This window comes from Diabrotica undecimpunctata, chromosome 2 (assembly GCF_040954645.1).
Source record: "Diabrotica undecimpunctata isolate CICGRU chromosome 2, icDiaUnde3, whole genome shotgun sequence".
Classification (NCBI taxonomy): Eukaryota; Metazoa; Arthropoda; class Insecta; order Coleoptera; family Chrysomelidae; genus Diabrotica; species Diabrotica undecimpunctata.
In genome coordinates this window covers 86121310-86138064 of record NC_092804.1, presented here as the reverse complement: position 1 = coordinate 86138064, position 16755 = coordinate 86121310, and the positions used below count along the sequence as shown (strand labels likewise).

At 30.9% G+C, this 16755-nt stretch overlaps 1 protein-coding gene across 3 annotated transcripts in view; it reads right to left on the bottom strand.

Annotated features, from left to right (window-relative positions):
• The window catches only part of DCX-EMAP (Doublecortin-domain-containing echinoderm-microtubule-associated protein), a 1094074-nt gene that overhangs the window by 106290 nt on the left and 971029 nt on the right, over positions 1-16755 (bottom strand). For all 3 annotated transcript variants that reach the window (XM_072521390.1, XM_072521389.1, XM_072521391.1), the window contains 2 exons: positions 11917-12079; positions 11635-11817 (listed from right to left, as the gene is read on the bottom strand). In XM_072521390.1, the coding sequence (XP_072377491.1) occupies positions 11635-11817; positions 11917-12079 (346 nt within the window). The remainder of the gene's footprint in view (positions 1-11634; positions 11818-11916; positions 12080-16755) is intronic.

Here is a 16755-nt window from a genome sequence, read left to right as displayed (position 1 = left end):
AAAAACTTAGTTGTGCTATTTTAAAAATAAAATCTTTTTTAAAAGATATTTTGAAAGTGCGTAAATTTATCTATATATATGTATATATATATATATATATATATATATATATATATATATATATATATATATATATATATATATATTCATTTTCTTTATAACTAATTCTTAATTTAATACGATACAAAGCTTTTTTGTTTATGATAATGTAAACATAAAATGGTATTTTGGTATCCCTTTGGGATGACATAACTTTTAATGTTTTCTTTTTGTTCATTACTAAGAAATAATAAAGTATAGTTTTCTTGTAAACCTTCCATAAATCTTAATTTTTTCTTTGCTCGTCCCCTTTGAGGATAAACCAAGGGTGGCGTCCAATAATAAATTATAATTTCATATTATCTAATTGTGCTTGGATTTAAGATACGATATAGTTTCTATATGTTTAAAAAACCCCGCCCAACACTCTTCGACAACGAGCGATTCTGGCCTTGCATATATCATTGTAGTACGCAGTGCTACAACTTTAACTTTTAATTGTGGTTTATTCTCATTTAAATAGAAATAACTTTAAAATGTCACAAGAAAATAGTATTAGAAAGTATATTAGTAGTATAGAAAGATATCTTAACATTTTAAAAGAATCAAAAACCAATTATTTAGATCATTTACCAGCGCAAGAATTTAGAAAACTATTTTTCCTTCACGATGGAGGTCCAATGTTTGCAGCAATAATTGGACGTGCAACAAACGAAAGCATGATAAAAGGCTCTCTAAATACTTGGAAGTTTGGACAAAATTTTGAACACTTGTTATAAGATGTTACAATGTATGTAGGTATGTGGAAGTAAATAAAAACAATTATATGCTTAACTTTTTTAAATTTACTTTAAAACAATTAAATTCTGTTAAATTTTAAAGTACTCTCTTTACGATGTTACGGATAGGTCCATCTGGATATCTTGTAGTAAATAAAGCACATGTTGCAGTATATGAATAGTAAAATTACGTAGTCTTCATTGTTTAATTTTAAACTAGCCATCTCTATTACTTTGTATAAGTACAAAGAACAAAAGATAATGACAATTATGACATCCTGATACACGACCTACTAAAATAAGATAAAATAAATATCTTACCTTTAACATGAAACCACAATTATCTCTAAAAGTATTAACTTTAGGCATAAGAAACTTCAATACTATTTGAAAGACAATGAATGTCTTTTTTTATTAAAATTATAAAACACAGGGTGTTTTATTTATTAAACTTATCGATTGGTTTGAAGCTTAAAATATGGCGTATCTATCATTTGTGAACACTCTTTATTTAGATATTAGATTTCGATGTAAATTCCTAAAATAGCGTTACTTAGTCTTTGTGTAAAAAAGAAAAAAAATATGAAAAATATTAGTTGATGGGATTTGTTATACAAGGGAAAGTGAAAGAAAAAAGGACCGTGATAATCGCCAATATCCTCAAAGGGTGAGGAACACGAAGAAGAATGTTTGTGTGCAAAGGCTTTTAAAACATTATGTTTGTAAATGGATCAGATATCAACCTTGATAAAATTGTCTTTCTCTATCAAAATTTTTGAAAAAAAATCATACGAACAAACTGAATTTTGCAGAGAATGTCAATTTTTGGACACCACTATACACAAGGGTTTACTACTTTAACCCTCCGACTTTCTATTAAAAGCCTCCTCGCATGTGTGGAAAAAGGAAAAAATCGATTTCCCAAGAATCTGTAGGCTGAAGAAAAAAATAATTTAAATGAAACATGTAGCGAATATATTTTGAACAAAAATGTGTTTTGAAACTGTTTGTGTAGAATGAACCGTTTTCTCAAAAACAACGCTTGAAGTGATTGGCAATTTTGAATGTCAGTTACGTGAAAATCAATTTTAAATAAAATATTTATATATATATATATATATATATATATATATATATATATATATATATATATATATATATATATATATATATATATATATATATAACTAAGGTACACTCGAAGAGTGGTGGGTTTTTCGGTCAAAGTGGAGAAATAAAGGACAAAGAAGGTGGCTACTTCATCTATTTATTGAAGACGTTTCGCTTTCTGCTCAGAAAGCATCATCAGTTCATCTAAAAAGAACAATATGAAACCAAACATACATAGAGAAGTTACAATAAAAGTGTGTTACCTTACAAAGACATGTAGCAGTCAATGATGTTAAAAATATGAAAAAGCTTACGAAACTGGACATTTAGAGTAAAGTTGTATAAATCAATTAATTGAAACTTGGTATAGTTTGCAATTCAACAAAATTAGCACAGCAAAAGAACATGTGTGTGGTAACACACTTTTATTGTAACTTCTCTATGGATGTTTGGTTTCATATTGTTCTTTTTAGATGAACTGATGATGCTTCCTGAGCAGAAAGCGATTTCATTTTTATAAATCTGTTTAATTAATTAACGTTGCGTGATCTTTGTCACTTTTTATTTTTTCTCATCAGATCAATCAAATATATCAATTCCATTGACCGTTCGTAGTAAAATTTTTATTTCTAGGGTCCAATCTTCCAAACCTATAATATAAAATATCGATTTTTGGGTAACATAATATATCGAGTATGGGTAACAAAGACGAAACATTTAAAATATGCCTAAAAACGTAGAATTCAAACTTTTACATTTCAAACAACCGCACATCACGGGAATGCCTCCATGAAGACAGAGTTGGGTGGAATTTGTAGCTGAAGTTGCATAGTTTCGAAAAACGTACTTATGTAATCGAAAATAAAGAGTTTTAAAAATTTTAGATTGTTTGTAATATAAAGTTTAAATTTAGCATTTATTAGGCATATTCAAAATGCCTCACATTTGTTGCCAAAAACTCAAAGCCAAAATTTCATGATATATGTCTTGAAGATTAGGCTCTAGCAATAAAAATTCCATAGTTGGTCAATAAAGGTGATAAATTTTATTGATTTCAAGAGAATCATAAAAAATATTAAAAATTGCCCAACAATCTGATCAGAAGATATAGAATTTTTAGCTTTGAGTTGATAAAATTGTTATTTAAAATTAATTTCGCGCCCGTAACTGACATTCAAAATCGCCGGTCGATTCAAGGGTTATTTTTGAGAGAACGGTTCATTCTATACAAAAAGTGTTAATAAACATTTGTGCTCAAAATTTAAAATATTTACTTCTACGGCGCGGCGTACAGATTCTTGGTAAATCGATTTTTTTTCGCTTTTCCCCATACGAGTTAAGCTTTTAGTAGGAAGCCGGGGGGTAAAAGTAGTAAACATTTTTGCGTATGTTGTTTTATATATATATATATATATATATATATATATATATATATATATATATATATATGTATATATATATATATGTGTATACATGTATATATATATATATATATATATACATATATATATATATATATATATATATATATATATATATATATATATATATATATATATATATATATATATATATATATATGTATATATATATATATGTATATACAGGGTGGTCCTTAAGTAATTGTACAAACGAAAACCGTAAATTCTACACTTTAAAATATTACGATTTAAGCCAAATTGCTTTAATAAAATGTTGATATTAAGAAAGATACAGAGTGTCAAAGTGCAAATTTAAAATTCTATTTTTCGCTATAACTTTCATGTTTGTAAACATTTATGCATAAAAATTCACAACTGGGTATTTTTAAATATGAGAAATTATAATTTATTGCACACTTTGATGTAGCTTATTGAGGGCGCCACATATGCCACATATGTGGCATACATTTGCATTTAACTTTTTTGCTGTTTGAGTTACCTGTATTTTTGATAAAAAATATTAAAGACACATTATTTTAACAAAAAAAAGGTATACTTTTTAACTTAACTATAACTTAACAGTTTTCGTGATAATCGCATTTTACAAATCAGCTGCATAATTCTGATTTAAGGCAATTACTCCAAGCAACGAAGGAAAAATAGACAAAAACATTAATAAATCTAAATTTTGGTATAAAATACCTTTAACTAAATTCAATAGTTAACGAAATATTAAATAAAATAAATATATCAGCATCATAATTGATAATAGGATTTCACAAAAACGGAATAATAGGAATTTTACATAAAACATTTTACGTTTTATGTTAAATTAAAGTCATAATCAAAACATTTTGTTTACAAACCAAATTAAGAAATAGTTAAACTAAATAACATAACTTTTTGTCAACGTAAGTGTTCGACATGTCCACCATTTTCTTTAATTCATTTGTCAATATATTACATAAAAAATTGTCTCATGTTAAATAGCATCATTGGTTCTAAAGAAGCTGCTGCAGTATTTATTTCTTCCCATAGTTGGTTGCGAATATTTATGGGATTTTTATAGACACGTTGTTTTAATATGCCCCATACACCAAAATCAAGCGGATTAAATTCTGGGCTACGTGGTGGCTATAATGCATAATGGATGAATATATTCTTTTGGATACATATCCAAACCTTATGGTATATTATGGAACTACATCTTATTTGTAGCAGAGGTTAAACTGTGATGTATTTGATTCATTGGTTACTTATATAAACACGGAATAAATGTCATTACTTATTTATATGATTACGTTACAGCTTACGAGTAACTATAATTACAACTCGAACACATGGTCTATTATGATTAACTAACGAACTAATATTATGCTGAACTAAATTACCTGTGTGTTTATTATATCTGTAACAATATTGGTTATTAGGCCAACGATGATGTTTTTGTAAAAATGCTGAGTCTTTAAGGTTAGATTGGTAGCAAAAGTAATATGAAACAAGACACATATGTGTTATTCAATACCTGGGCTTTAGTTTCTAATTGTCATTGTAATGAATGATAAGTATTCTTTTGGGATTTTTTATAAATTAAATAATTATATATTATAATTATAAATAATTATATCAATATCTCACCACATTGCAAAAGAATATGACTGCCACGATAAATCCAACGTTCGGAACAGTTATATTTAAGTATGTTCTCACTGCCTTCTCTCTAGAATGTGGTGGTGTACCATCTTACATAAACCACATATTTTGGGTTTTCAGCATTTCACAATAGGGAAAAAGTAATACAACTCCAGTAGATATAGAAACTTAAGAAGCGATATAAAAGGGAAAATGTAAATATGATGACGGCCAACGTCTGAATACGGACACGGCACCTAAAGAAGAAGATGAAGAATATTTTCATAAGACATTTAGCAGCCATAACAAAAATTTTGTAATGTTACATTATCATCTTTGAGTTGTTGTAATAAGAATAAACTGTGAATTATGCTTATCTACAGGTATTCAGTGCTTCACCGCACAAATATTACAACTAAGAATTATTATGCAGCTGACTAATAAAATGCGAATATCTCGAAAACGGTTAAATTTTAAGGTTATCAACAAGTATACCTTTTCCTTGTAAAAATAATGTATCTTTAATATTTTTTAACACAAATAGAGCTAACTTTACGAGCAAAAAAGTTAAGCGCAAATCTATGCCACACATGTGGAATATGTGGCGCCCTCTATCAGTTACATTAAAGTTTGTATAAAATTATAATTTATCCTGCTCTAAAGCATACAATTATAAATTTTTGTCCAAAAATATTTACAAACGTAAAAGTTATAGCAAAAAATAGAATTTTAAATTTCCACTTTAACACCCTGTATCTTTCTTAATATCAACATTTTATTGAAGCAAGTTGGCTTAAATCGTAATATTTTAAAGTGTAGAATTTACGGTTTTCGTTTGTACAATTACTTAAGGACCACCCTGTATATATATATATATATATACATTTTGAGAACTACTTCTTCTTTTTCGTCAATGGACTTTTCCTATGTGGGATAAATCTTTCGTAACAATATATATATATATATATATATATATATATATATATATATATATATATATATATATATATATATATATATATATATATATTATATATATATATATATTATATATATATATATGTATAGATATATATATATATATATATATATATATATATATATATATATATATATATATATATATATTTATATATATATATATATATATATATATATATATATACTGTACCACGGAGGTAAAGGACACCATGTCCATTTTTATCAAAATTGGAATTATTGCACGTTTGAATATAAGTTTTCTGGTTCTACGCGTCTACACAGAGGTAAACCATACTATGTCCAGAAAAAATGTTGTGGCAATTTTCAAGTCGACTTCCAGTCAGAGGTAAACAGACTTTGTGTTGTTTACCTCTACTAAATGTGTGCACTGTTATTTACCATCCGGACATAGTGTTTTGTACCCTGGTACCTTATGGAATTGTCATGAACTAAACTAATTGTAACCATTTATTTAGTTTGCAATAGTGTTGATTTGTTAAAGTTGCACAATACATCCGTTGTTTAATAATTGCAAAATGGATCCGAATTCTCGTGGGAAAAGCATACTCAAATTACTGTCATGTAATATTCCTAATGAAAAAACACCTACAGGTAAGCTATATTTAATAACACTGATTTAGTATTTTGCTAACCTCAAATATTTAGTATTGTATATTTTTTTGTATAGGTCTCAGAATTTCAAGTACCTACATTTTCTGTACCTAAGTACCGTTAAAATAAAAGTATCAGTTAAAATGTTTTTTTTTACTGGTAAAGAATTTTATCTGTTTTTTTAATGCCCATAATATGGTATGGTTGTTGTCACTTATTTCAGTAACATGCAGTGCCATTTATGTTATTGCGTTGTAAGCAGAGACAGGAATTTACCAAGCAATTCCCAGTATGTACTCGTAGGAACAAAATACTACAACGGATTGGACAAAATTTATTTACCGTTAAGCGCAATTGTATCACAATAATGATAATTGTTGTTGTTGTTAACAAACAGATTAGGGTAAACAAATGTTGTCAGATCTATATTTTTTTAATGGGAGTAACAGAACTTGCTCGGTAAATTCCGATCTTTGGTTATAAGGATTATTTTTCTGTTGGCCAATTATGGGCCTACAAAATTAGCCTTTAATTATTATTATAAGGCTGAATTTGTTTCAAACCTACCTGGTCACTACAGTAACTTTCGAGGTAATGGTAGGAAAGTGAACGAAGATGATAATTTTTTTGAAGATGATGATTTGTATATTGATAAAACCTATGAGCCTCTTGTGAAGTGGTAAAAGCTCAGAATCAGACGACAATGATGTCGTGAGACGTATAGGAAAACCAGCGAAAACAAAACTTAAAATAGAAAGCTATTACAACTCCTACGACTAGTGGGGCAATAACAAAAAATCTTCTTAAGTACGATTTATCCCTAAGCAGTGATGCAGGCAATTCCAATGAACATAATGAAGTTATTTTGAAAGGAGAAAAAAAGTGTCAAAAGAAACGTACAAAATGTTACTAAGTGCAAACAAAACGGTAAAAAACGTGTAGTGAATGAACAAAATTGGGCCTGTAATGTTCGCAAATGGAAAATAGTTGGTGGGAAAGAATATCTCAGTAGAAAAAGTGAAAACATGCCTGCAAAATGTTACAGCCTCCTTGCATATGTCGGATGAAATGCTCTGAAAGATTGACAGAATACGAAAGATAAAAAATCTTCAACTCATACTGGACGGAAACAAACGTTTTAGATGTTAAAAAGCAACTTATCTTCTCATGTGTAGACATCCAACCTACTCTTCGATCAAGAAAAACTCTACCAAATCTAAAAATAATACCCTACACTACCATTGTACAGTGAACAATCAGTAATTGAAGGTGTGCAAGGTTATGTTTTTAAACACACTTTTTATATCTAATTTAGTAGTAATGAATATGTTGAAAAAAATTGAGCCGGGAGGTTTAATAAAAGCTGATCAAAGAGTAGACACACGCCAATCAATAAAACTCCTACCGAAACCATAAATAGTACACATTAATATATCAATTCCTTCCCAAAGTACGAGTCATTATTCCCGAGAAAGGACCAAGAGAAATTGTCTGGGCACAGAACTTACAACAGAAAAGATGTATCAACTGTACATTGATGAATGCAATGAACGACATATGGGCCAAAACTAAGAGCAAAAAAGTGGTTGTACGCATATATTTTTAAAAGAGACATGTAGTGCATTCACCGCTCAATTAAAAAATAATCTTACTGTAGATGAACTAAGCAATGTACAGGCTGATCATGATGATCACATAATTGAATCTAAAACTCAGTATAACTTAAAATAATTGGACTGTATAATGGCCAAAGAGTCACCAAAACACAAAGTACAATCTGGTGATTTGCAAAAATGTTTGCCTTTACCACTAACAAAGAATTGTATTAGTTTCTACAAAAGGAAGCCAGGAACATTAAATTTTACCTTATATGATGCTGGTGATTCTTCTGTACAATGTATGATGTGGGCAAAATGAGAAAGGTAAGGGTAATGAAAGGGGTAAATGAAATTGCCTCGTCAGTTTTGAAATGGGCTGACAATACAATTTCAGGTAGTTAAGTAAAGGACATCACTCTTTGGACCGATAATTGCTATGGACAACATAAAAATATAAGTATTAAAATGTGCTATTTTTTGATACTGCATACATACCCTCAAATAAAAACGATCACTCAAAAGTTTTTACTGAAAGGGCACACACATATGGAAGCAGACAGTGTTCATGCATTGATCGAGAGAAAAAGAAATAAACTCTCCAATTTGGCCATTTCTAACACCATGGGACTGGCAACAGCTAGATAGAGCAACATCAGGTAAATACACAGTGCAGAATATGGAACTTGCAGATTTTTAAAACTTCAAAACGCTGTTCGATAAGAAACTATCACCTAATCCTCTTTTTGTAAGTAGAAAAAAGAATGTTAACAAATAGCTTGTTCTACAGTCAGAATGTGTTTTTCTATAAGTCTAACAAGAACACATTCGAAAGCTCTTTTATAAGACCAATTTCAATAATCAAATTATGTATGAGGTGGACTTCACAAGGTATCGAAAACAGCAATTAACGTTTCCAGCCCAATTAAATCACATCTCAGTAATCTTCAGGTATATAACAGTTTATGGAAAGAAAAACGATTATACACACAACAATAATATTTTAATGGGAATAAGCCACAATTAAAGGTTAAAATACGTTTATTGACGTTTCAATTTCCACTTCGGAAATCGTTCTCAAAATGCAAACATTAGTAAATTAAACAAATTTTGTTTTTGTTGATAATATAAAACAATAATATATTAATCTTGGTTAACCCTTTCGCTCATGCATTTTTGGTTTTTTAAGATAAAAATTTGAAATTTGGTAGGCATATTTTTTTAATTTTTTTAAAATTTTTGGTTTACTCAAAATAATTCTCTGGTACCCCTTTTAAGGGATATGAATTGTACAGTATATTGTACATTGTGAACAAATGGTGTATACGACCTGTACAATATATTGCACATTGTGAGTAAATTATAGTAGCTCTTGCGACTTTGGAAAACAAAATACAATTAAAAATCATATATCTGCAACTAATTATTTATTTGTATGATATAATTAACCCTTTCGCTCATGCATTTTTGTTTTTTAAGATAAAAATTTGAAATTTGGTAGGCATATTTTTTTAATTTTTTTAAAATTTTTGGTTTACTCAAAATAATTCTCTGGTACCCCTTTTAAGGGATATGAATTGTACAGTATATTGTACATTGTGAACAAATGGTGTATACGACCTGTACAATATATTGCACATTGTGAGTAAATTATAGTAGCTCTTGCGACTTTGGAAAACAAAATACAATTAAAAATCATATATCTGCAACTAATTATTTATTTGTATGATATAACATAAAACAATTTTGTTTTTTTGAAATACATAAGTGTATATTGCACTTTTTACACACGAAATTGGTTCTAGAACCACATTTAGGGAATTTGCACCTAGAAGAAAAGGATTTGTCATCTATGATTGGCAAATGACCAAATACATCCAGCCTTACTTCTGATGCTGGTCTAGTTTCTATTTTTTGTTTTTTCTGTGAATGAGATGACGTCGATTCTCTTGTATCCAAAGGACGTCCCCGTTTTCTGGAGGATACTTTGTCTGATTTTATCAAAGCTTCAGCGACGTATGCCCTAAAATGAACCAAATCCAATATTTTCTTGTCTGGAATACCTAAAGCAATCGCCTTTTGCCTGTATTCCAGCCAGGCATTAGAACAGGCGATATCGATACTATGTGTAAACATACGAAGTGTCCACTTCCTGGAGCGGATAAAGGTTCTGTATAAAGTAATCAAAAAGTCGCATTTATCAACGCCGCCCATATGTTGGTTATATTTTCTAATCACTTCAGGTCGTTTCACATAAATATATTGTTTCTTATTTTTGTCCCACCGTTTACATTCATCTTCTTTTTCTATACCCATAAAATTAGATGCCATGGGAACACTTTTATTGTCAAACCACTGAGTGAGAACAACTTCTCCATCACCACTTACATATTGTACGGAAAATCCACGACCTTTCTTTGAAATCTCCTTTTCAAGTAGAAAAGGCAGTTTGCTAAACCTATCTGCTCTTGCTGTACAAGTAGCATAAATATTTTTATGCAGCAACAATTGCAATAAATTATAATTGAAAAAGTAATTATTGAAAAAAAGTTGAACATTTGGTACTGCAATTCTTTCAGATAATTTCAAAACTACTGACGCTGCTAATCCAAAAACTTTTAATTGATTTTTGTCCAATTCCATTGTAGCCCCTCGATAAATAAGAAAATCATAAATTAAACCACTGGAACCACACAAGGCAAAAATTTTAACACCCCAAGGTTTTGGATTTTTTGCCACATACTGTTTAACATTTTATACAATATAGAAATACAAATATTACATTATACATTATACAATTAACAAATATGGAAAAAAAAACTTATCGGAAAGTGGACCGTAAATGCAGTAAATACAAGTGTTTCTAGTCACCAACAAAAATATATCTGACATTTACAACCAATCTGTAAATTATTAAAAGCCGCCTTACATCCAGACACTGAAGTAACCGTCACAGCAACCTACTTTCTTGAATTTCATTTTTTTTACTTTAAACTAATCAACGCTAGATGGAAGCAACTGTTTGAAATTAAAACTAAGATGCATACATTATAATGTACATTGTGAATAAAGCGGATAGAAGCATCTGGTCACGTCATTTTGATATCCGTAAAGTGATGTACAATACACTGTACACCATGAGCGAAAGGGTTAAATATAACAAACATTTAAGTATTTACTGATTACAAATTTAAAAAAATGTTAAAACTACTCTCCTGAAAAAGTAAGAAATTGGACATAGTGTCCTTTACCTCCGGGGTACATATATATATATATATATATATATATATATATATATATATATATATATATATATATATATATATATATATGTATATATATATATATATATATGTATTATGTGTATATATATATATATATATATATATATATATATATATATATATATATATATATATATATAGAATATACATATATTTGTTTATTGCATTAATACATACTTACAAAATGATAAGTCGTAATCGGCAGTGACAGTTTGAAGAAAATTACTATCTGAACTCCAGTCTAGTTGCATCAATGGTTGAGCTCCCCTTATTTTATTTGATTTTTTATAAGAATATCCATCTCTGCTTACCCTAAATAAGTAAATACTTCCGTTTTGTGAGGCTATTGCTATCAAATCTCCAGCTAAAATATGTCGTATAAGTCCAATCTTTGTACACATTGAATTATAATTTTGTTGTAAATAAAGTGAAATATAGTACCGCTAGTTGCAAATAAACTTACTTGGGTTGTATCCTACACAGTTCAAAGGAGAACCACAAACTCGAATCGTGTTAACCACAATTCCAGATTCCGAGTTTATTATCAATAAATGTCCTTCAGTACTTCCAACTGCCAGTGCAACACCAAATGGATGAAAGCATAGGGATATACATTCAAAGGATACCTGGAATTAAAATAATTAATGAAAATAATAACATCAGGAAATAGCCAGTGGGGGGAAAGAGGTCAAATTTCGCGCGATAACACGAAATTACAGACAATCACCGTCGACGAGAACAGTAGAAACATAGCAGAACATTCGATGGCTCGGCCGTGAAAGGCAGTTCTATTTTTGCTACAGGACGCGCAATTAGGAGTGATACATCGCCTCCTGATTTCAGGGCTGTTTACTTCAAAAAAGCATATAAATGGACTAAGTCGATGGGTTTTGATGGATGGTCCTTCATAAAGACACAGTCTCTTTACGTGAACGACCTTTCGCTTACTCTGTGGCGTCAGTTGCACCCTAAATACAAAGTCGTTTATCTTCTTAGTGACCAGATACGGTCCCTCCTAGAGCCACTGCACCTTGGGACTCAGATTTTTTCTTGTCGTTGGTTTGTCGAGCGAGACCGCATAACCTTCTTTTAAGCTAACGAGGGTAGATTTCTGATCGAACTTAACCTTCATCCGGTCACTGGTAAATTGTAGCTTATTCCTGACGAAATTGTGGACCTTCACCAGTCGATTCTTTAGGCCGCTGACATACTCGGAGAGTGTCTCTTGGTCCGCCTGTCCATCTCGTAGATTATCATGTAGGAAGTCAATGAGAAATTTTATCTCTCGACCAGTTAATAGCATTCCAGGAATGTAATCAGTTGCTTCTTGTTGGGAGCTTTAGTAGGCTAGCAGAAACAAAGGTCCCAGTTTGTTTCAGTCTCTCTGGTTTTTATGTACACGTAGTAACAGGTAGTTATTAATGGTCTGGTTATGTCTTTCTACCGTGCCATCTAACCACCATGCCACCATACCATTCGAGAATGAAGCGGTGTCGTTCTGGTCTTTTTCAACAAAGCCATCATGGTCCTCCAAACCGATTGGAAGGTGCGCCTCTGATCGGAATGAAGCAGAAGTGACACTCCATGTCAGGAAACGACATTATCAAGCAGCGCCCTACCAACTATTAATGCATCTTGGTTGGGTAGTGCAACTACTTCTGGTCATTTGGAAAACTAGTCCATAGCAACCACCAAATACTTATTTTCTGATGTTGTTACTGAAAATGGTCCCAGAAGATAGACAGGAACTCGTTTCCATGGAATTACGGTGATGTATTGTTTAAGTTTTCTTTTAAGTCTCGTTTTGGGTTCCTTCTTGCATGCACACAGGTCACATCGTTTGCACCATTTTTCCACATCTTGCCGACAATTAATCCAGTAATACCTCTCATGGACTCTGGTCAGAGTCCTATTGATCCCAAAGTGCTCCCGTAACGGCTATATGAAGTTCTGCAAGCATGCCCTTGACACATGTCCCTGGGAGCACAACTTAGTGATGCCGTCATTTCGCAGACACAAAGAATTCCACTGAAACCAATAGCCCTTCAGTGCTCGCCCATATTTGCCAATATCTGTAACCTAGATTTATTGTCCAGCCACTTCAGAGTATTTTTAGATCTGGGTCTTTCTTTTGATCGGTCTGAAGGTTTTATTTGGTTAGAGTTTCTTCATCACTTCCGCTCTTTATGGTCTCCAACTGTACAATCTGGTCCTTTCGCTTTTCTTAGCGCTCGCAAAATCGGCAGTTCATCTCTTTACATGGTCTCTTCGTGAGGCCGTCATTTCCATGACTTCTTTGGGCTCGGTGGTGAATTTCAAAATCATAGGTCTGTAGTGTCTCCAGCCATCGAGCTATCTGGCCTTGGGAGGTGTTTTGAAATTGAGGAGCTATAGGAGGAGAGGAATCTTCTGCTATAGAGGAACAAATGGAAGTGTTTTACTGCTTTGACGGCCGCCAATAACTCATTTCTGGTGGTATGGTAATTTCTTTCTGCTTTTGTCCAAGTATTGCGGAAGTATCCTATGACATGTTTCTTCCCTTCTGCACTTAGGAAAACACCGACCCGATGCCATTTTGAGAATCATCCGTATCAAGCACGAAAAGTTCTTTAGGACATACCAGTGGAGCCCTTGTCAATTTATGCTTGAGTATCTTGTGGTTAACTTCCATTTGCTGTTATTGACCCATAATTTTTAACTCTTATGCTGACTTTATTTTATTTATTTTTTCTTCCTGGGAAATTTCCCTATTTTTTAGACATTTCTTTCTTTTTATTTTTATAGCGTCGTTGATATTTACTTCATGGTTTCCACCAAACTGCTAAACATTTTTATTTTAACTTATACTTAATTACGTTCTTCGATAAAATTTCTGATTGTTTTACTATTATTGGACATTAACCACCATTTTAGTTTAAAATAAGTTTATTTTGACGTTTCGACTTTCACTTCGAAAATCCTTCTCAAACTAAGTATTTTGAGTTATGGGGATTTGATATAATAACCAGAGAAATTTTAAAACATCTAACTAAGAATAATATTTTTAAGTAAATCAATAGAATAAATGATGCTTCTTGTTTAAAATACGTGCCTAGGCTATAAAAGTTTGAAGAAATAATATTGATATACAAACCACGTACCCAAATCATCATCACAAACTCACCTCCTACAAATCAATCTTACTGCTTTCTGTTATGTATAAATTATTTGAAAAATGATTTACTCGAAGATTTAAGTTTATTATAGACAGGATAAATATTTTACTATTATAACAGTTTAGATCACAAGAACACCAATCTATTGATCAAGTACATAGACTAGTTGGTGTTGTAAATAAATCTTTAGAGCATAAAAAGTTTGCTTCATTATTTTTGTCTTGATATATTTCAGTCCTTTGAAGGGTATAACACGATACAAAGTTAAAATCACATTTACTGAAACAATAAACTTGTATTCTGGAATCATAATAATTAAGTAGATTATTTAGAATTAAATAAAATACCAATATTCTATAATAAATAAAATCCAAACAGGGGTACAACAGGGAAGTGTACTTGGTTCGATCCGTAAGTTGGCACATTTGTTTTTTATACTAAATAGAAGATTATAAAATTGCCACATTCATCGATAATACTACTTTATTGACAGGAGACAACAGAAATAAGAGGTTAATGGAAAAAATACAGGCAACCATTAAACAAGTAACAGTTTGGACCAATAAAGCTTAATAAATCTAAGTCTGTGCCTATAAACTTTACGAATAAAAAAGTTTGACAAATTTCGCTAACAAGGAAGATGTGCTGTACGAAAAGCAGGTGAAATAATTTGGCGCTACTCTGGACACACCGCTTAACGCTGGACATTTAAAATACTTTTGCAATAGATTTTATACAAATAAACCAATTAACTGCAATTTTAAAAATTCGCGTTATGCTTCCGCCAAAATTTAGACTGTCAAAAACAGAATTTTCCAACTTCATGGCCTGCTTTATCTCCAGGCAAGAACACAAGTGTTTTTCTAAAGTGAACGGTTTTCGAAATATTGAATTTATTCTGTTCTTAAAAGATTGGCTTTCGATATAGTGCGATTTCGACAGTGCGTTAAAATGGTGTAGGAGCTCAGAAGATTTGCAGGAAAAAAAAGGCTCCGTAATCATATCCATATCGAGGCTCTTTATTTACACCAGACTCTTTATTTAGACAACACAAACTTAACAAGAAGGTTAAAGGTAACGAAGTTTCGTTGCACTTTCTTTAATTCTTCACTTTTCTCTGCAACGTTGTTTTCAGAAATAACTACGGATCCTAAGTATGTATAGTTTTTTACCGCCTCAATGTTGTGTTCTTATTGTTTTAATTTTGTAGGTGCCTTATTTCTACGTTTTTACTTGCACACATATGTTTTATTTTGGCCTGATTAATTTGAAGGCCACTAATTTGTGCAGCTCGTTCTATTTTATTAAATGTATCTCATTTCCTTTCTTGACCTTGCGATTATGTCAATATCATAGGTCCCTTAAACTAGCGGGGACACATGAGCGGAATTAAATTTAACCTACGTAATATTTTTTCACCCATTTTTCACAAATTTATTACCACCCTAATAATTTTTTACCACCAAACCACCCTTAATGGGAGCGATTCTGCTGGCTTAAGGTTTAAGCTAGCAGAATTCAAAAAAAAAACTTTTTGTTGATGGCATATTTTTTCACCCAATTTTTACTAATTTATTACCACCCTAATAGTTTTTCACCATCAAACCACCCTTAAGGGGAGCGATTCTGCTTGCTTACGGTTCAAGCTAGCAGAATTAAAAAAATATTTATGATATGCCACAGTAGGTTTTTACGAATTTATTACAACTTTAGTAATTTTTCACCCCTTACTACCCCTTTAACAAAAATTAAATAAATTTGTTTTTTCAAAAATACTTCAATACATTTACACGGTGTGTGTGTGTGTGTGCGAGTGTGTGTGTGTGTGAAAAACACTTCTGTTGTAATAATTGGTATATTTAATTAAAAATTACTACTTACCTATTACTTATTAATTACTTACTAAAAGTACTACAAATTACACTGAAGATGGACTGATAAATCCGAAAACGTTTTAAACTTAATCCTTTAGGATTTTTAAAATTTAATTAAATATACCAATTACAACAGTGTTTTACTTCAATGTTCGAGTTTTTTAACTATATGATATACAGCCAACTCACGGGAATGATCCCTTTTTAAAAATTTTGTTAAAAAAAAAATCGGTTGCCTGTAAAGTCGGTTTTACGGGCGAAGATTTTACGTGA